The sequence below is a fragment of the Melopsittacus undulatus genome, chromosome 3, assembly GCF_012275295.1.
Source record: "Melopsittacus undulatus isolate bMelUnd1 chromosome 3, bMelUnd1.mat.Z, whole genome shotgun sequence".
In the NCBI taxonomy this organism is placed as follows: domain Eukaryota; kingdom Metazoa; phylum Chordata; class Aves; order Psittaciformes; family Psittaculidae; genus Melopsittacus; species Melopsittacus undulatus.
This window is the reverse complement of record NC_047529.1, coordinates 76,191,715-76,211,675: the sequence shown is the minus strand read 5'-3', so window position 1 is coordinate 76,211,675 and position 19,961 is coordinate 76,191,715. Positions and strand designations below refer to the sequence as shown.

General features: G+C 40.0%; 1 protein-coding gene across 1 annotated transcript in view; it reads left to right on the top strand.

Moving 5' to 3' along the window:
- The window catches only part of SYNJ2 (synaptojanin 2), a 67,845-nt gene that overhangs the window by 8,700 nt on the left and 39,184 nt on the right, over positions 1 to 19,961 (top strand). The window contains exons 3-4 of the mRNA XM_034060558.1: positions 8,829 to 9,099; positions 11,466 to 11,691. Of these exons, the coding sequence (XP_033916449.1) occupies positions 8,829 to 9,099; positions 11,466 to 11,691 (497 nt within the window). The remainder of the gene's footprint in view (positions 1 to 8,828; positions 9,100 to 11,465; positions 11,692 to 19,961) is intronic.

Genomic DNA, 19,961 nt, shown 5'->3' with positions numbered 1-19,961 from the left:
TCTAATGAATCCTGTTATAATAGTAAATTTAGCTACACCATAGTGCAAGCTATTGCATTCAAGCTCTTCAAGCTACAGATGAGTGTAGTTTCTTGTATGTGATGGGAACTAAATATATCCAGTTTTGGTCTTCCTATTCAAAGCTGAATGATTTTAAATGGGATGTGAAATTTTCTCAGCCTTTTTCGTTTCTTCTTTTATCCTTTGATTTCTGTGTATCCCATGTCCTTATTACTTTTTGAACGGCAGCTGCTAAACCTCAGTGCCCTCAAAGTGTGAGGTTTTCCGTCTCTGAATTTCATCACTGCACCTCTGTCTAGTTCTAGATTTCAATTACAAGTCCTGGTACAGGACTTCCTTTTGAAAGGATTGTTAAAAGTTTTATTGGTAATTGGATAAAAAAGTTAACTGGAAGCAAACTTCTAACTGTGATTGAGTGAAAAATCAGGAGGGTCATGCTGTAATGGTAGGCAAAGATAAGCAAACATTTTCTGATGCTGAACATGTAACTAAGTTCCATCCCTTTAGCTGTTGCTTGCCTAAAAGATTAACACTAGAAAATAATTGTATTGGGTTTGCATGTCAAGGTTGTGGGGGGCTACAGAGGTGACTTCTGTGAGAAGCTGCTAGAAGCTTCCCCTGTGTCTGATAGAGCCAAATCCAGCAGCTCCAAGACAGACCTACTGTTTTCTGAGGCCAAACCCATTACTGGTAGTAGTAGCACTGCTGTGGTAACATACTTAAGAAAGGGAGAAAAACCCTGCACAATTGCAGCTGGAGAGAGGAGTGATAACATGAGAGCAGCAGCTCTGCAGACACCACGCTCAGTTCAGAAGGAGGGGAGGAAGTGCTTCAGGTGCTAGAGCAGAGATTCCCCTAAAGCCTGTGGTGCACACTGTGGTGAGGCAGGCTGTCCATCTGCAACCCACGGAGGTCCATGGTGGAGCAGATGTCCTTCACAGCCTGCAGATGAGTCCAGCACCAGAGCAGGGGGATGCCTGAAGGAGGGAAGAGCTGTGTGAAGAGCTGTTCCCACCAGAGCTGTGGGAAGCCTGCACTGGAGTAGGCTCCTGCAAGACCTGTGGCCCCATGGAGAGAGGAGCCCATGCTGGAGAAGGTTTGCTGCATGACTGGTGACCCCAAGGAGAACCCACACTGAAGCAGTCTGTTCCTGAAGGGCTGCATCCCAGGGAAGGTTGGAGGAGGTGAAGAGTGTGAGAAGTCCTCTCTGTGGAGGAAGGAGGGGTAGAGACAACCTGTGATAAATTGACCACAGCCAGCATCTCCCATCCCATGTGCTGCTGTGGGGTAGGAGGTAGGGAAAATCAGAAGTAAAGTTAAGCCCAGGAATAGTAGAGGGGTGAGGGGAAGGTGTTCTCAGGTTTCACTTCATTTCTCATTATCCTGCTATGGTTTGATTGCTAGTAAATAAAACAGATTTCCCTAAGCTGAGTCTGTTTAGTCCATTATGGTAGTAGGTGAATGGTATTTACCGGTCCTTAACCCATGAGTCTCTTGTTTCTCTCCACTGTCCAGTTGAGGAGTGATAGAGCAGCTTTGGTGGGCACCTGGCGTCCAGCCAGGATCAGTCCATACAGGAAAAACTTTATTTTTCATATAATGTATTTTAGTAGCTGCAAACAAGGGCAGAATTGGCCAGCTCTTCAATGAGCAGCAGTGATCACATCAACTTTGTTCAGGAGTATCAGTATTTCTTTTATTGCTACTGAAAGCCTACAGACCAGCTAAATTAGCTGAAAATATTTGTGAAAGTACATTCCATTGGAATATTAAGAGTATATTTGTTGAGCAGAAGGGGAGACTTTTTTTCCAAGACATCAAAGATGTCTCTGAGCAGTTTAATTAATCTGTAAATATCACTACTTAGGAATCCAAATAAATCACATTGTATTCCTGCCAAAGTAGATCGTGCTTTTCACAGGAAAGTAGATGAAATATGTGAAACTGACTCACAAAGTTAATGTTTCCCACCAGCAATAACATTCATTTCTATGTACTTACGTCTGTTAACATGACTCACTAAGTTCTTCTGCTTTCTTTTGTGAGATGGATGGCAGCAGGATGAATTGTACAGTGTTTCTGAGTTGTATCTCAGCCAAGATTTTGCTGCCAAAATAGATCTAGCAGTGGCAAATACATCTTAAGCAAGTATTAAATGAGCTGGCTTTGCAGGGTTCAGTTTAGACACCGATGTCAGAAGGGGTGCATATGTAAGGCAGTATTTTGACACTATTAGCACACAGGTTGTTTAGTTTAATACAGCTGCTGTATTTGGGGAGTCATTCTGAATTCATTTGACTGTGTATATACTCTTGATCTTGCACATATACAGTGTTTTGTTGAAAGGAAGAAGTTTCAAAAGCAACTAAGTACCTGTTTTCTATTCCTTTTGAACATTTTCTAATAATGTAATCATATTTAGAAGAGGGAGGAGTATCTTTCAGACTAAAACTGTAGTTTGGAAAATCCTGTGTTTTTTTCATAATTCTGCTATAGATTTCCTCAGAGGTTTTCAGCTAGATGGTTAGAATCTATTCCTCTGCTGTGTTCTGTTGCTAATTTTGAAGGCAGAAGAGGCAATGATACCTTGCAAATTGTTTTTTGGAGGACTATAAAGTGAAGTAGAGGCATGTGTGGAATGGTGATGGTACAGGCTGAGGGAACACAAGGCAATGGAATGACTGCATTAGAATGGAGAAAGAGAAAAAACTGGAGTCAATTTTTAAAAAAAAGGCTGTCTATATTGGAATTAAGAAGGATGAAATAAGAATTGAATGCTGTCTCCTTTCCACTGCAGCTCATAATAGGCAACACTGATATCATCCCATAAACTGCAGAGGAAACAATTGCCTTGAGTCATGTAGGCAGGTTAAATACAGAAGCTGCATCTTATTATTGTAGCATGTGACGTACCAGAACTGCATTTCCTGTTCAACATGGATTAAGGCAGTTGGTTTCACAAGAGCTTTTGAAAAAGTGGATGTAAGTTATTTTTGTCTTGTTCCTGTGCCAAATATTCTCCATCCTCTGCCTCACTTGTGCAACCTGATGAAAGGGCATTCAGCACATACTGCTGTGGGCAAAACAATTCTCACATTTCTTCGAAAGTGTTCTTCACAGTCAGTTGTGGTGATTTATAGCTGTAACAGGGCAAAATAATGGTGTCGGTTACTATGCATGAACATTTATACCTATCTACCTGAGAGCAGAATAATGGTGCTTAAGCTTCGAAATACTGGGTTTTTTTTTGTCTTTAGTACTCTAGGTGAGTCTTGCTCTTTCATAGATGTGTGGCTGTGGAAAGTGGCCAGTGAGGAACACTTCACTTTCTTTAAAATTATTTCAGAGATTGCTTTAAAACATTTCAGGTTGCATCCTCGGGGAATGAGGGCCATTTCTATAGCTGTGGTCTTCAATTGCAGTTTTTATGTTCCTAAATTCTAAATTACATCATGTGTAAAGTTTAGAAAGGTTAATATGAAGCAGAACTGTACATTATTTGTAAAAGTTAAAGAAAAGAGTTTTGTTTTCCGGGAGGGGGGGTTGTGGGGGGGGTGGGGTGTTGGGCTGGTAAGCAATTTGCAGCTGCTGTGGTTGTTGGTACAAGCTGAAGTTTTAAGAGCCAGACCTGGAGTCTTCATCACTTCACAGGAAAAGGTTTTCCATTTTTTTGGGTTGCTTTTTATATGCCTTAGTGCTTGTCCCATTCATCATGTACTTTGCAGCTGTCAGCTGAATATAACATGCTTTCTGCTGCTGTACTGCACATGAGATCAAGGCAGAATTACATAATTTTTCCACACAGTGCACTTCCATTAGTTACTTTTTTTTTTTATAGGAACTGTTGGGCTCCTGTTTCAAGAAGTGAGGAGAGTTTGGCCTGTCTCTTACTCTAGATGTGCAGGGAGCTCCTGGGAGCTGGGATTCTCTGTGGGCTGACGGCAGTGGTAGTACTGGCAGGGCCACTGACCACAGGGAATTGATGTAGTGTTAAATCTTCATTTCCTCTTGAGGGTGCACTGCCAGCATTTTAAAACTCAGCTTCCTGACTTATTTGAGCTTACACTTAAGGGGGTGACTGTTCATTTCATGGCTTTAGCATGTTTTTTTCCATGTTGCTATTGATGTTATGAGCAGAAGAAACATAAATACTTTGCATGCACTTTGGCTCCTCTCAAAGGTTGTAACCCTGTAATACGCTTTCAATAATGCTGCCAGGTGGATTTGACTGGACTGACTGATGTGTTGGTGGTGTGATTGCTGTTGGTCTGCTACTTCAGGTGCTACTTGCATAAAAAGAGTTTCACTGGAAGCTTTAGAAGAAGCAGTATTTTTAAGATCATTACAGAATTGGAAATGGTAGTGAGCTGCAGTTTTGAAAAGTTAAGGCTGTGGGGATTAATGGAGTTGTCTGGATTGTTCTAAGGGGAAATACCATCCAGCTTTAAGGAATGTCCGAGTGTCTTTTCCAACTTAGTTTATTCTGTGATAAAAGCTGTGATATTTTCACAGTGTACTTAGCAAAACCGATTTAATTTAAAAATAATTTATTTCTTGTGCCATGGCCTCACAAATCTACCTACCATAGGAAATTCCATGTTGTGTTGATAGCAGGATTTTGTTGTTCTGGTGGTTTGTTTTGTTTGCTTTGATTTGTTTGTTTTGCGTTTTTTGTTCTTTCTTTTTTCTGAGGGGTGGATGTAGTAAACAAGGAATGCAACTTCTTGCATTCTTTTGTGAGGTTTACTGGCTAATAAAAATTTATTGTTTAGGAGCTAAAAGAATTGTTCAGTAAATTCTTGTCAGCTAAAAATGTTATTTTCCTTGCAATGAATGAACAATTAACCAAATAACTTAGTGTCTGCAATTTTTAGAAATGGAGAAAGTTGATTTTAATGTTGCTTTTTATAAAAACTGCTTGCTTCGGTAGCAACATCCATCCTGATTGAGGCAATTTAAGCAACTGCTACCCTTAAATTTAAATACATTTAGGTAGGGTTGTGGTTGGTACAGCTGTTTTCATGTGAAGTATCTATTTTCAACAGGAAAGATTATGGCTTGTTGACATTTATGTAACAGAAAAGAAACCACACTGACTTTTTAAAGTTTAAATTTAGAAGTAAATGGACTGATTTTTTGCTTTAATATGTCCATAATGATAACCAGACTTTCAGTGACTGGCAAACAAACAGAAGCATTTTTCCTGTGGCTGGTAATAGGCTTCTGCCATATTAGATTCTCTTTGGATATGTTTTGCTTTATTCCTTGGAATACCATTTTCTATCTGACAAAATGCCTAGGAGAAAGTATGAGTGGAGGTAGCATAGTTACGATTTTCATCACAAACTTGTCCAGTGTAGTTATCAATATACTTAAAATCATTGTCAGCCTGGGTTGAGGGGAAATGGTGTGAGAAAAAATGTTTGGGATTGAAAGAAGAAATTTCCAGATATAAACTGATTTTGATGGCAAAAAGGGGAAGACAGGGAAAAGTCTTTTTGCACTGTGCGTAGCTTTATAGCTTAGTGGGGAGTAATTTCTTAGACCTTAATGGAGACATGATTAAAGGATAAATAGTGGAGTAGTATTTTGGTAGCATTAATTTTGCTGTATGAAGTGCTAAAAGGGTGAAAGGCTGACAGGAGCCTTACCTCTGCTCAGGATCCTGTGGTTCATCTGTGCTGTGAGTTAAAATGGGACAGGACGCAGGCTTGAGCCCTTTCGATATGATACTGTGATTAGCTTACTCCCTGTGTCAAGAGTGGCATGTATATCAGTCAGGGATCTTCCTCCTGCAGGCATTGCAGTGATAGCCCAGAGCTGATTCCCAGGAACACTGTCCAAATACTACCTGGAACGAACGTGATGTCAGGATACAGTGCTTGGGACCTTTTTTCCAAGTCACAGTCAGAGAGATTTACTAAGCTGGGGCTGTGGTGTTGTAGGATTTCTGCATTCTGGCTTTTTTTTAGCATACTGAGGGATTTAAGTGAATCAGAGATTTCAGAGTTGATCTGAAGACCACCTCATCTCACAGAGCAGTCTAGGAGGACAAAGCAGCAAAGCAAACTAGCTCTACTGTAGCTTAAATCTGTCTTTCATTCCTTTTACTCCAACTTTCTGGGCTCTGTGAACTCCTTTGCCAGCCTGCCTCTTTTGAAAGCTAGCTTGAAAAGTGGATGAAGGTTGCTCCATGATTTGGACTACTGTAAAGAAATTTATTCCATGTGTATAGAATCATAGGATGGTTTGGATTGGAAGGGACCTTAAAGATCGTCTAGTCAAACACCCCTGCTGTGGGCAGGGGCAGCTTTCACTAGATTGCTCAATTCACAGGTTGCTCAAAGCCCCATCCTGCCTGGCCTTGAAGACTTTCAGGGGTGGGGCAGCCACAGCTTCTCTGGGCAACCTGTTCCAGTGTTTCACCGATTTCACTGTAAAAAATGTCTTCCTTATATCCAATCTAAACCTACCCTCTTTCAGTTTAAAACCATTGTCCCTTGTCTTGTCATTACAGGCCCTGGTAAAAAGTCCATCTTCCCTGTAAGCCCCCTTTACATGTTGAAAGGTTGCAGTTTAGGTCTCCCAGAGCCATCTCTTTTCCAGACTGAACAAACCCAACTCCCTCATGTGGGATTAAGTGCACAGTCAGGGTAGAGTATTACAGCTTCAGAAAGCTGTTAGTCTTCTGATGCTTTAGGGACAATGCAGTAGCTTGTTAGCTGTGATTACTTTTTCTGAGTCTATTAGCTAGGGATTTGGAGGAGTGGAGGTGATGGATGCCTGCATGTGTAGATGTGTCTTCTTTTTTGGGGACGAGTGCAAGGTGTCCTTGCCCATGGCAGGAGGTTGAAACTCAATGATCTTAAGGTCCTTTCAACCCTAACTCTTCCATGATTCTATGAGTGGAGGAGGTAGTAAAAATTGAGTCTAGAGTCTCTGCTAAGGGATAGCAAGTTTCTAGGTGAGGCAAAACAATGTAGATTTTGATTGGCTTTTTTTGTCATGCTTTACTCCTAATTGCCTTCTTAAACTAGAGATTTGTTTAGTTTAAATCCAGTGCCAGTGGGGGCATCCCAGCCAGACAGCTCCAAGTGTGTCACTACTGGTTTTCTGTCCCTGAAGCTGATAGTGAGCCATATTAATACTGTTTGCATACATTGCTTCCAGAGTCTCACGAGTGATGTCTACTTAGAGCTGATCAGTTTTCATGGTTTCACAGAAACTATTAGCTATTCCAGGAAACAGCCAGCTCCTCCTAACTCCTTCTGGAGGCTGCAAGGCAGTATTTAGTCAGGTATGAACTAACATGATGTATCTCCCATTCTTAATTCTTTATCCTTTATAATTATGCATACTCATGTGCAAAGGAGAAATAAGCTGTCAGTTTTAATGTATTTCTAACTCTCCACTATGGTGTAATCTAGAAAAGTACAGGAAACATACTTCTTAAAAGCACTTGAGAAGGAGAACACAGCATACCCTTGTTAGAGAAAGAAATGTGACGAAGAGAGCTTTTCAGTAAATACCACCTACACTGGCCTTTATGCAAAACTGGAGTCAGCAGAACAGAATGAGTAAGAGCCAATCTCCCACCTTGTCCTTCCATTCCAGTCCCATGTGCCCACGCAAATATTCTGGCCCTGCTGAGAAACACCCCTAACTCAAGTTTCTGCAGCCAGCCTGTAATCTGGAAGTAAGAACTCACCTGCTTCAGAAAAAAAACTAGTTGGTGTGTGAAAGTTGGTCTGCATTTTCAGACCGTGGGCCACTGTGGAGGGTTGAAGGGCTGTGCTACAAAGGGTACTACTTAGCTTTCTCTTGGCAGGTCAGCTGCTGTTTCTGCTATGCTAGAGCAATAAATCTTGGCTCATTTCCACCTCTTACTAACGGGAGTGAACAGGATGACATTGTCTCCATTAGAGACCAATTTAAGTGAATCAAATAGTTTTTTTTTTCTGAGCAAAATCAGTGTTTTCCTAATAGTTGTTCTACTGTTTCTTAATTATCATTTCAGCGAGAACAAGCAACAGTTGAAATCCTGCCCTGTATGAGAGATCTGATTACAGAGGCGTTCTGAAGCTTCAAAATCTATCTTTTAGTTTTGGAGCCCTGAATCATAGAATTGTTTGGGTTGGAAGATCCAAAAGACCTTAAAGACCTTCTGGTTCCAGACCATTACACACTTTGCTTCACAACAAATTCACAGCTGGAATTTTTTTAGTGATAATTGGGGGTGTTATCTAATCATGTACACTCTTTTGTGACATAAAAAAGAAAATTTAAAAATTGGTAATACTGAACCTTTCTGAATGGCTGGACATGCACAGCTTCTGCTGAAGCCAGTAAAAAACCTGAATGTTTCATATCTTTAAAATTCAGAATTCAGTTGGAAAAATCCATAGCGACAAATACACATTATCTCATATATGATGAGTCTTTTAGCTTTCCCTTCAATCAGATCCAACAACAACCTATGTTCTCGAGGGTGGCAAAATTTGATTTTTGAGTAGTGTCCCAACACCAAGCTCATTGCACTTCATAAAGTAAGTGGGAAAACAGTCTAATGCAGCAAAGGATGAGAGTGTAGAAGTAGTGTGGAGTATTACGCAATTGCACTTACTTACCTGCAGTCAAAAGGAATCAAAACATGTAAATAGCCCATTTTTTTGTTATTTGTTTTCTTCTGAAGCAAAGATACTGGCCTCTGCTGGAGCCCTGTCAGCACTGCATATGACAGGACTGATGCAAAATGACATAGCCTGTGTCCACCTGTAACCCTTTTGTAACTGTCTATCACCTTCTAGGTAACGCCCGGCTGCACTTTCTGGTCCTGGTGACAGGCTGTACATCAGTGGGAAAAATCCTGGATGCTGAAGTTTACAAAATTACTGCAACAGATTTCTGTCCTCTCCAGGAAGAAACCAAGGAAGAGGAGCGCGTTACTGCCTTGAAGAAAATCCTGAACTCTGGGATGTTCTATTTCTCCTGGCCTAATGCAGGCTCAAACTTTGACCTGACTGTGCGGGCTCAGAAGCAGGGTGATAACCACTATGAATCTGGTAACTCGTTCTTCTGGTTAGTACTGCATGTTATACCAAAGTCTTCCATTATCCCTACCTGTATCTTCCTGGTCAGACATTCTCAAAGGGAAATAAACACATGCATTTCAGATGCACCTCCTTTCATCTTATTGTCATGACATTTTAGAGGGCATGTGGCCTTAGTGAATTCAGCATAAACCTGGGTTAAACACATAACTTCTGTTTAATGAAAATTAATCTGATAGTGAAATGCAATTGTAATAACAACATTTTGTGTTTTTAAGGAAACACAGCATGTACTGCTCACACTACAGAAACATGTCTCTAGATGTCAAGAGTAGTTTCCCCTGCAGTTCTTTTTAATAATTTGCTTTAAAAGTTATCTAATAGAAACCTGCACTTGAACTGTTCCTTGATCCCATAATCTGTGCTGAAGTATCTTCTGTTTCTTAAAAGTGTGTGCATTGAAAGCCTGTAGTTTAATGTTTCAGTAACAAGCCCCAGTTCTTATGTTGAAAACATCAATATTAATATGTTTACAGCTCAATGTAAATGTGTTGCATGAAAAAAAACTCCTGTGATACTGCTCTGTACTTCTTTCTTGTGCTTACAAAGCAAAGAAACAGTATTTTTTGTTGTGGTATCAGTTGGGTAGAAAGGAGAACACAATGCTGGGTTTTGTCTTCCCTAGGTGGGTTCAACATTGATTTAATTCGGTTTGTTTGCTTTACAGTTCTGGCAGAATGCTTGAATTTCCATACCCTCATTTTTTTTTCTTGTTAAACAAAAAGATAGTCACACAGGAAGCACAGTTGTACGGGAAATAAACGAGGGTTATATGATGTAGGTGAAAAATAACTGGCAGAGTTAAATGTGGGTGTGCTGCTAGAATGTGTGATGAGTCCTGTGGCCCAAAGTAGGTGAATATTAAATAAGAAAAAAAAATCATAATGGATGATAAATAAAAATGAAAGAGCAGTTCATCCTGGCTAATCTTTCTAGCCATGATGCAATTTTGGCTAGTAAGATCTAGTTTTTTGAGTTTAACTCAGAAGAGAGATACATAAAACTTTCTTTCACCTGTGCTAATTATGCATCCCTCTCAAAGAGTTCACCAAGCATGTCAACTCAGACACATGGCACAAATGAACTGTATTCCCATGATGAAAATACTAGGATGGCAGTATACCTTAATAAAGAAACAACTTTTAAAGCAGCTCTTTTTACCTGTTCTGTCTTTTGAAACTTCTTTCCTCGCAAGACAGGTATTTGAACTTTCTTTGCTGTTCTGGCTGATCTGTAAGTAGCCCCTAGGGAGGTTCCATTCTTCTTATGTTGTAGAACAGGGATGGTGACAACATCACATTTACAAAATTTATCTTGAGGCAGTTATGCAATATGGGAAATATCAGGCCAAACAGTAGGTTCTTTAGAGAAGTAAACAATGGAATAAATAGTTACACAATGAAAAGTGTGTGGTGTCCTTGGTTACAAGCAGTACAAAGTGCCTGTTAAATGAACTGCAACAACAAAAATCATCTGCTGGAATTAGTCTGAGTCTGTGAGTTAAGCTAGGGGAAGGAGGTGGAAGAGATATGGAATCGTTTTAGAGCTGTTTTTTCAGTTACTTACTTAGTTTTTAAAGGTAAGAATGAATTGCACCTTTTCCAGATAAATGCTGTACTCTAGAAGAACAATTCTTCAGGGGTTTTGCTAGATGTAACAACTCTTGTATTACTGAGCAACATATGATCATAAAAGGGATTTTCTTGGCCCTCTGTGACTAAAGGCACATTTTGGAAACCCATCATAATAGAAGAGACTAGTGTCACTGTTAACCACGCCTGATAGGTTTCTTGGGTTGTTGATCTTAAAATAAATAGAAGGTTAAAACAGACATTCCTTTTAATTTTCGTAGCACTTTTTGCAATATCTCTGTTGACTTATGGGTCCAGTTTCTGCTCGGAAAAATATTTCCTGAAAATCCTTGTGGATTTTAAAATGGCTCTTCATCCTGTAGTGTATGCTAAAGTGGTGCAGGCAATATTATTCAGAAAGTAATTAGCTTAACAGCACTGTCATTTATTAAAAAGATTACTAAATTTGAATGTATTTCTGGAGCTGAAAGAGGTGACATTTGCACCTGAATTTAAGAGAGATGTACAAGATGTAAGGACAGCATCTTGGTGGTAGCTGTGCTATTATATTTTGCCATGTTCTGTCCACTGCAGTAGTTCACAAGGATTTCTTTCTGATATTTTCTCGTTTTGGATAAAGGTACAAGAGAAAAGGGGTCACAAAATATTAATTGCTTCAGTTAGTGATTACTGTGGGGTGACACCTATGGCTGTCTGTCTTACTTTATTCAGTAATGTATCTGTATGTTGTTGAACCTTTCAGGAACCAGCTGTTGCATGTGCCCTTCAAACACTACCAGGTGAACTGCTCTGACTGGTTACTGAAAGTGATGTGTGGGGTAGTGGACATTCGCACTGTTTATGCTTCCCACAAGAAGGCAAAAGCCTGCCTTATCTCTCGCATCAGCTGTGAGCGAGCTGGTGTCCGGTTTCATCTTCGAGGGGTCAATGATGACGGACATGTGTCCAACTTTGTCGAGACAGAGCAGGTAAGTGCACGTATTCACTAGCTTTGAATAATTCATCCCACTCAAGTTTAAGAGGGCAGAAATTCCAACAAGAATTAGAGGAGCTCAGCAAGTGTTTTTTCCAAGAATGTTTAAAATGTTGTCGCATGGCAGATCTATTTGTTCTTGTCCATTCAGCATTTCTTTGCAATCTGTTCTTTTTCTGGGCTTCTGACTTTTCCATGCACACTGTTTTCACTAATTCTTATGGTTTTTTTCCTGAATGTGAAAGTCAGGCCTTTTGATATTGTAGTGAAATACAGACATGGGGTTTTAAACAATTCAGAGAGCACTGTGTGCTAGTACATGGGAAATCAACATGTGTAACTGTGAGTTTCTCAGTCTTATGGAACTTATTAGTTATCAGCCATGACACTCATGTATTAAACAAAAGAATGTTTTCAAATCTGTTCCATAACCAGTGTCACACTTTTATACATTCTGCATACATTTTAAAGTGCATTTTTCTAAAATCCATTGTGTTTTCCATGCTATAGAATATTGGAGAAGAGCTAGTTTGAAAGATTTTCTATAAAGTCATGGTCTCTACACTTCATTTCTGTTTTGTTCATTTTAAATATCACTGTTAGGTCATTCAGTCAGGTTTGCTGGATTAGCTGTTGAAAGTCTCTTGCACTACAATGGCATAACTGTATCTACACTAATGTAAAAGAATTTGGTTAGAGTGCTGGGGGTGATTTTCAGCAAACACTAGAGCTTGGGATTTGCTTTTGGCTCTAACAAAGTCACTGAGAATCATACAAAATCTTGTGATCATAAATATTCATCCTTCAACTCTGCCTTACTGGATTGAAGCCGTCACTTCTTTGTACAGTATTTTTTTCAGCTATAAAATAAGGATGATTATTAACTTCCTGTCTCACAGGATTTAACCAGACCAGTGAGGACAACATTTATAGAATGTAGGTAGTGCATGATGTGCTGTGGTGAAGAACTCTTAGCGCTCAAATATATTATTCTAGTCAAGAGGAAGTTGCACAGCAAAGGAACTGTGTTCACTGGGAGTCAAATCACCTTCAGTTAGTAAAGTAAATGAAGAAAACACACCATTTTCTCAGTTAAGCAAATTCCAGTACAACTCATTTTGGAAGAGACTTTGCTTTATATTCTCGTTTGCTTTGTGGGAGATTCTCTCCAGTGAGAAGTGGTATGACACAGTTATACATAAATGATAAAAATTTTATTTCCAGTTGATGTTGAGACAAAATATATGAGTGAAATGCATTCAGCAGGCTGCCTTGATTGGCACAGCCTAACAGCATAACAGTCAGTTAGTTTTATTACACATGGTTTAGCTTACTACCTTGAAAGTGAACAAAAAGCAGTGGACCCTGGAGAATCTGAGATCTTCAGTGCCAGCTGAAATGAACGCTTTCTTATTCAAGTATAATCACTTTTTCCTTTTTGCCTAGAAGAAGTAATTACTTGCAGTCATAATCATCATACAGAAAAGGGTATCTCTATAAGAAAAATGGATAAATGGTTGGTAGTAGTTTTCAAAAATGGACAAGGATGTGTTCCTAAAATTACATTGTTTTCACTGTCTTCTGGGCAGATCTACAAAACTGTATGTAGTGTAGATTGTTTTTATATGTGATGTATGTGTCATATACACACAGGTGCACATACAATGAAAATAGATTGCTTATGTGATACTCATAAGGGGAAGCTGGTGAGACATCTTTACATAACACAAGAGAGTGTAGCACAGAGATACTTAAGCTCCCTGTGTCATTACTTGTTCCAGGAGAGTTATAGCTGTGTCATTGTAGGACTGTGCCTGACTGCTGAGGGTGGCATACTCCTCTCAAAAGGGTCTGTACTTCAGCACTAGCGTTTCCTCATGGCATTGTGTAAGTGTAGCAGCTTACAGTGAGTGCTATCCGTTACCCTACTGCTTGCAGCAGGCATGCCTTCAGTCTCCTGTTTGTCCAAAATTTAGCAATATTTGGGTGCTTTCAAAATTTCCTCTTAAGATGTTGCCTTGCTGGTGCAGCTTTAACCTCTTCACCCAGTTCTGTCTGAGGACACCTTACACTTGACACAATACAGCATTGCTCAGCAGAATGCAGGAGGAGGAATTGCAGATTGGTATTCCCCAGTCTGCTAGTGAGGTTTGATCCCCAAGACATGCTCAAAGCATGCACATGTGAATTTCTTGCACAGTGGTCAGAGTTCTCATTGGGATTGTGGGTGGCTCTTTGCTCGTGTCCTTCCTTTTCGTGGTTTCCCTGCATTTTCAGTTGGCTGGCCTGGCAGCCTTCCACTTAGCGTTCAGGCTTCCAGAAATTCTGCTGATTGGATGCCAGACTCTTCCCCTGCTGTGCTTGAGTCTAATGTCAGCCTCTGAATTCTCTGCTAGTAATTCTCTTTTGTGCCTCTGTCCAAAGCAACTTCGAGGCAAGTTCAGCAGCATCTATATCTTTCTAGAAAGTCTGTCAGTGCACTGGGAGAGCAGATGTAGATCTGCCCAACAAAAAGTGGAATTTCCCCTGAAATCTGGGAACAGAAGAAGGGACATACGCCATTTAAAGTAATAACATGGTACAGTCTGCTATTTTAGTTGAGTGCCTTCTCTTGAGCATTAGCGCAAAGTACATTTGCACCACTGATTTGAAGAATGTTCTCTTGCTGAAATGCAGAGAAAATAAAATGTTAGAAAGGGTTGTCAGCTTTCTTTCAGATCAGTGTCACATTTGCTGCACTGCACTTAGCAGTTGTCTAATTATGAGAAATATTTCTGGTATGCTGCTTACTAGTTGGGTCAGAAGTAACTCCTTCTATTTAATTATGTTCCTGAAGTACAGTATGTTGTGAATGATTAGCATGAAGAATAAGGCAGCCTTTTGCATCCCAGCAGAAAACCAGAGGATTGGCTCCTGGTGAGCGGCAAAGCAATACTTAGTTGCTAATGCCTCCCTTAGCTGGGGTTGGATCAGGCTTTTATAGAACTGCTGTGCTTTGTTCATGTTTGGCCAGGGGCTGCTGTGAAGTGGGAGGACTGAAGGTTTTTGAGTGTTTTGCAACTGGGTAAGCAAAAGCACGAGAGTGAAATGGTTATAGGGTGAAAGGCTCTAGTAGGTTCAAAATTTTAACAAGGGTTTGCATTTTTAAAGGATTGTGTGCTTTTATTTTTTGTTTTTAAAGGAGAAAAGAAGGTTACTGTTGCTAATGGTGATAAACACTAGTTTTACCAAGCTGCATGTCCTAAGGAAGCAATGTTGGGCTAACCACTGGGATGCCTGAGATCCAGTTTAAGCTGCCATCCACTTACCAAGGAAGAGTCCTAAAATAAACTCTCTCCTACTTTCATAGTAGACTACTGACTAATTGCTTATGAAGTAATATCTTGGCTGAATAACATTGTGTTTTCATTTGCTGCAGCCTGTACAGTACAATGGCATGCTGGCTGTGCACTTTCATGGATAAATAGATGTGAGGATTCTGAAAAGCCAGGACTTCTATTTCTTTCGTAGGAATTACTTCTAATGTTTCTCTGTTCTTAGGAAAGGGAGAAACAATCTTATCTTCAGGCAACTCTCTTATGCATAGATGGTATGCTTTTGTCTCCCACTGAGTTAGCGTTGTGGCATTTTAGCTCTGCAGTGAGTCATTTTTTGTGGGCTCACTTAACTGCTGTGACTCACAGTGTTTGAGAAGAAGGGGAGGAGACAGTTAAATATCTTGCTTTACTTTTGTTTTTCCAAAAAAAAAGAAAGAAAAAAACCTACTAGAGGATCTTTCAGGTGTTTGATCATTTGGTTGCATCTTTACAAAGAAAAAAGGAGGAAGAAAAAAGGTGGAAACACTTAAGGAAAAATAAAATATGAAAGAAAAAGGGATTTTATTTTTTTAAAATCCCTCTAACATGTACTTCTAGATTTGCTACCAGTATTTTGTAATGGGATGGTAGCCCTCTCTACTTGCAGTATTGCAGGTAATCCTCAAGTAGTTTTAAAATCCTTCTGTTTCCCAGTAATAGCTTATGTTTCTCTTCACCTTTCCTTTCTCTCTAGTAATCCCTTAAAGTTGAGACTGTATCACATTCTTTTAATTCTTTTCTGCTGATAGCATTGAGAAACAAGCATGCTTTCTTCATTTAGTTTGTGTGCCTGTCACTATTTACATTTCAGGTCCTCTCCGAATTATCCTCTGAAGAGTTAGACTAAACTCTTCACATCTTACAATGTGACTTATGGCGAACACCTGTAATTTACTAAAGATAAATGAGTGGTTTCAGTTGTCTTCTCCTTCATGGAACTGTTTGAGAAAGAAAATGGAAACCTTGGCAAGGTATTAAAAGGAAATGCCTGGAATTTGGATTAACATTCCCTTTCTTCCAGTTTAAGAAAAAAATGTCAGGCGTTGATTAAGAAAAATGATCCCTGTTTCACAATAACTCCTAGACTATGCTGGATAGCTCTCCAGGAGAGGATTGGATGCAATCATGTCGTTAATTTATTTTCTGGATCAAGTTTTAGTATGGCCCCAGGCGGGGCAAAGAGGATTATTTTGGCAAATATATTCTTGGATCCTGTGGTCTGGGCTAAAGGGACTCATGGAGAGATATGTTTAGGCCATCTGTTATCCATGCTCTTTGTGGGTTGTGTGGCAGAGCTGGGAATCACAGAACAAGCCTTGTGAGTATCTGTTTTATCATGGATGGACTGTTTCTCTGTGTGTCCCTCGAGTCTGTAATGAATTTTGCTTTTTGAAGTTGTGACTGGATAGTTTTTTATTTCTGATGAAGCTGAGTGATGGAGATTAGTGAATAAATTATTCCAAGTGATGAATGGGCATAGCGTGCTGGGATTAGAACACCAGCTGTTTGATGTGGATGTTTACTTCTTGCTTAGAAGCAGTATCAGTTTGCTTCTTGTTCAGAAGCTTACTAGCAGTACTGGTGCAGGAAGCTTATTGGATCACAGGGGCAAGGTCTGACCACATGCAACAGAAAAGAAGGATTGAGAAACATCCTTTTGAACTGTCAGAACTATCATACTTGATCCTGGAGTCAGAGGAAGGGACCACAAAAAGAGTCTAACATGGCAAATTCTAACACTAGAGGTCAGAGGACACGCAATCTATTGTCAACGCAAAGAGTTCCTCCACTTGGGTTAAGTATCCAGTCACTACTATGTTGTCAAGTGGGAAAATCTGCAGGAAATGTGTCTGAAAATCCAACCAGCTAACTGGATTGGATTGTTCTATGAGCTAGACCCTTTGAGATCAATGAAGTAGTTGTCAAGTGTTTTGAGTATTTGATAGGAATGAACCTTCTCCTTGGGGCAAGTAGGCAACAACTTGCTGTCATTTTTGATCTAAGACAAAGATGAGATTCCACAATAGTATTATGAAGCCAAAAGACAGAGACTTAGCAGTCTGTATGAACTATAATGAGAAAGCATTGTCTAAAACATAATGTGATTGTTGTTGAATGTTTAGAGAAAAACCAGTCTGATGTTCTTGGATGTATTTCTTGTCCATGAGTTAAGGAAAATGGAGGACAGGAAAATTCTGGAAACAGAATATAAGGAACTGTTCATCTTCTGTGTTGTGACTTAGAATAAGGGAAAGGAACTGATAGAGGATAGGGTAATAAAATCAAAACTAGAACAACAAAAAAGTGGGATAGATATCTGCTTGTAGAAAAAACAACATTGGGAGTGAAAGATGATCAAGGCTTGGAGGAATATGAGAAAAGAAATTCGGTGCTTATCCATGCATAAATGCTGGAATTGAATAAGCGTCAAAGTTGGAATCTTTTATTTATGACTGTAATTTTAACATAGATGCATTATCAGTGCTTATTTACGATTTTAATGGATAAGGTTTCTTATACTGTACATGCATGTTCACTTTATGTCTGTTCTTGAACTGGAAAGTCTTAGTCTTTCAACCTGCTTATTTAACAAGTCTGCTAGTAGGAAAGTTGTTGCTATTATGTGTAAGGTCAAGGAGCATATACAATGGAAGGCAATGTCGAGATCAGGGGTTGTGTTCCTTGGAGTGGTGAATGAAGGACAGTAGGTATTGCTGAAATTCAGGGAAGATTTGCATAGTTGTAATGCTTAATAGGTACAGTTCATTTAAGAAAGGAATGACTGACAGAAAAGTAATTTTAATAAGTCTCCCACTCATTAAAAACACTAGGTCTTTTCCCAACTCTGTGCAGCTTGGAAGAAAATTATTTTGGACTCATCTGCATCACAAGAATGAGGTGAGAGGATTGTGAAAGAGCACAGGGTTGCTCCAGAGAACAGGATGATGAGCCCTGTAAATGAAAGTTAAAAAAAATGTGCTAATGCCAAGCACTTCCTAGTGAATGATTCTGGAGAGGCCATGCTCCCAGTTCAGAAACCTCATCTGAATTTCTAAAGACTACATGGCAAAGTGCATAAAAATGTCAGTTTCTTTAAAATGCCCTATCATCATAAGAGAGTTCTGTACTAGACCACATCCTGGCAGAGGACCCCCCAGCTCATCACATCAGGGTGCGGGCATCCTGTTTAGATCACAGGAATGATTCCCAAGCAGTTTGAACTTTTTTATTGTTTTTTTAAAGTTCTCCAAATGGACAGCTTAATAGAGCTGAAAACAGTTAGAAGAGGTAATGGGTAAAAACCAATGAACAGAAAATATGAGTGATAGTAGTAACAAGTATCTGCTAATAACTCTTATGATGTTGAATCACTAATAAGTGTAAACATGAGCATCTGTTAATGCAGAAAGGCAGAAATGTTTGATCAGTATTTTTCTTTTGTATTTGGCATAAAGAAGGCAGTGGGATTGAGTGTGCCCTTAGCAAGTTTGCCGATGACACCAAGCTGTGTGGTTTGGTTGATACGCTGGAGGGAAGGAATGCCATCCAGAGGGACCTTGACACACTTGTGAGGTGGGCTGATGCCAACCTCATGAAGTTTAATCATGACAAGTGCAAGGTCCTACACCTGGGTCGGAGCAATCCCAGGCACAGCTACGGGTTGGGCAGAGAAGAGATTCAGGGCAGCCCTGCAGAGAAGGACTTGGGGGTGTTGGTCAATGAGAAAATGAACACGAGCTGGCTTCAGTGTGTGCTCACAGCCCAGAAAGCCAACCGTATTCTGGGCTGCATGAAAAGAAGCGTGACCAGCAGGTCAAAGGAGGTGATCCTGTCCCTCTGCTCTGCTCTCATGAGACCTCACTTGGAGTATTGCGTTCAGTTCTGGTGTCCTAAACATAAAAAGGACATGGAACTGTTGGAACAAGTCCAGAGGAGGGCCACGAGGATGATCAGGGGACTGGAGCACCTCCTGTATGAAGACAGGCTGAGAAAGCTGTGGCTGTTGAGCCTGGAGAAGAGAAGGCTGCATGGAGACCTCATAGCAGCCTTCCAGTATCTGAAGGGGGCCTACAGGGATGGTGGTGAGGGACTCTTCATTAGGGACTGTAGTGATAGGACAAGGGGTAATGGGTTGAAACTTAAACAGCAGAGGTTTAGACTGGATATAAGGAAGAAATTCTTTCCTGTTAGGGTGGTGAGGTACTGGAATGGGTTGCCCAGGGAAGTTGTGAATGCTCCATCCCTGGCAGTGTTCAACCCTGGCAGCCAGGCCAGGCTGGATGAAGCCTTGGGTGGCATGCTTTAGTGTGAGGTGTCCCTGCCTATGGCAGGGAGGTTGGAATTAGATGATCTTAAGGTCCTCTCCAACCATAACTATTCTATGACTATATATATATTCATAGTCTGTAACTGATGAAATACTTTCCATTTAAACTGTAGTTCAGCAAGATAAACTGCAAGTATTAAAATTAAAATTATTATTACTATGTTTTAATCAGTGGGTGTGGAGAATTTGCAGCTGGGACTTCTGAAAGAGCTGGCCAAAGAGAGATACTTGAGCTGTGGATTTTTCAGTTAGTTATGGAAACAACAATGCTTAGAAGATTGTAAAGAAAGCTGAACCTCTGTGGCAAGCTGCCTGAGTGGCCAAATTGTGCTTCATAAAAAGCTTTTCTGTATTTGTCATCATTAGATGTTTCAGTTCCACTCATTCATCTCTGAGGTGATGATTATTGTCACATTTTGAAGTGAGCCAGTCCTGACTCTTTTTTTTGCATAAATTCAGAACCTGATCCTCGTTTAGTATGAGTCAGGATAATGCTAGGCTGTCAGTGGAGCTACAAAAATTTGCTTTACCTTAGAATTAGCTCCTCTGGTTCCATGACTGTGAATGAAAAAGTGATTCAGT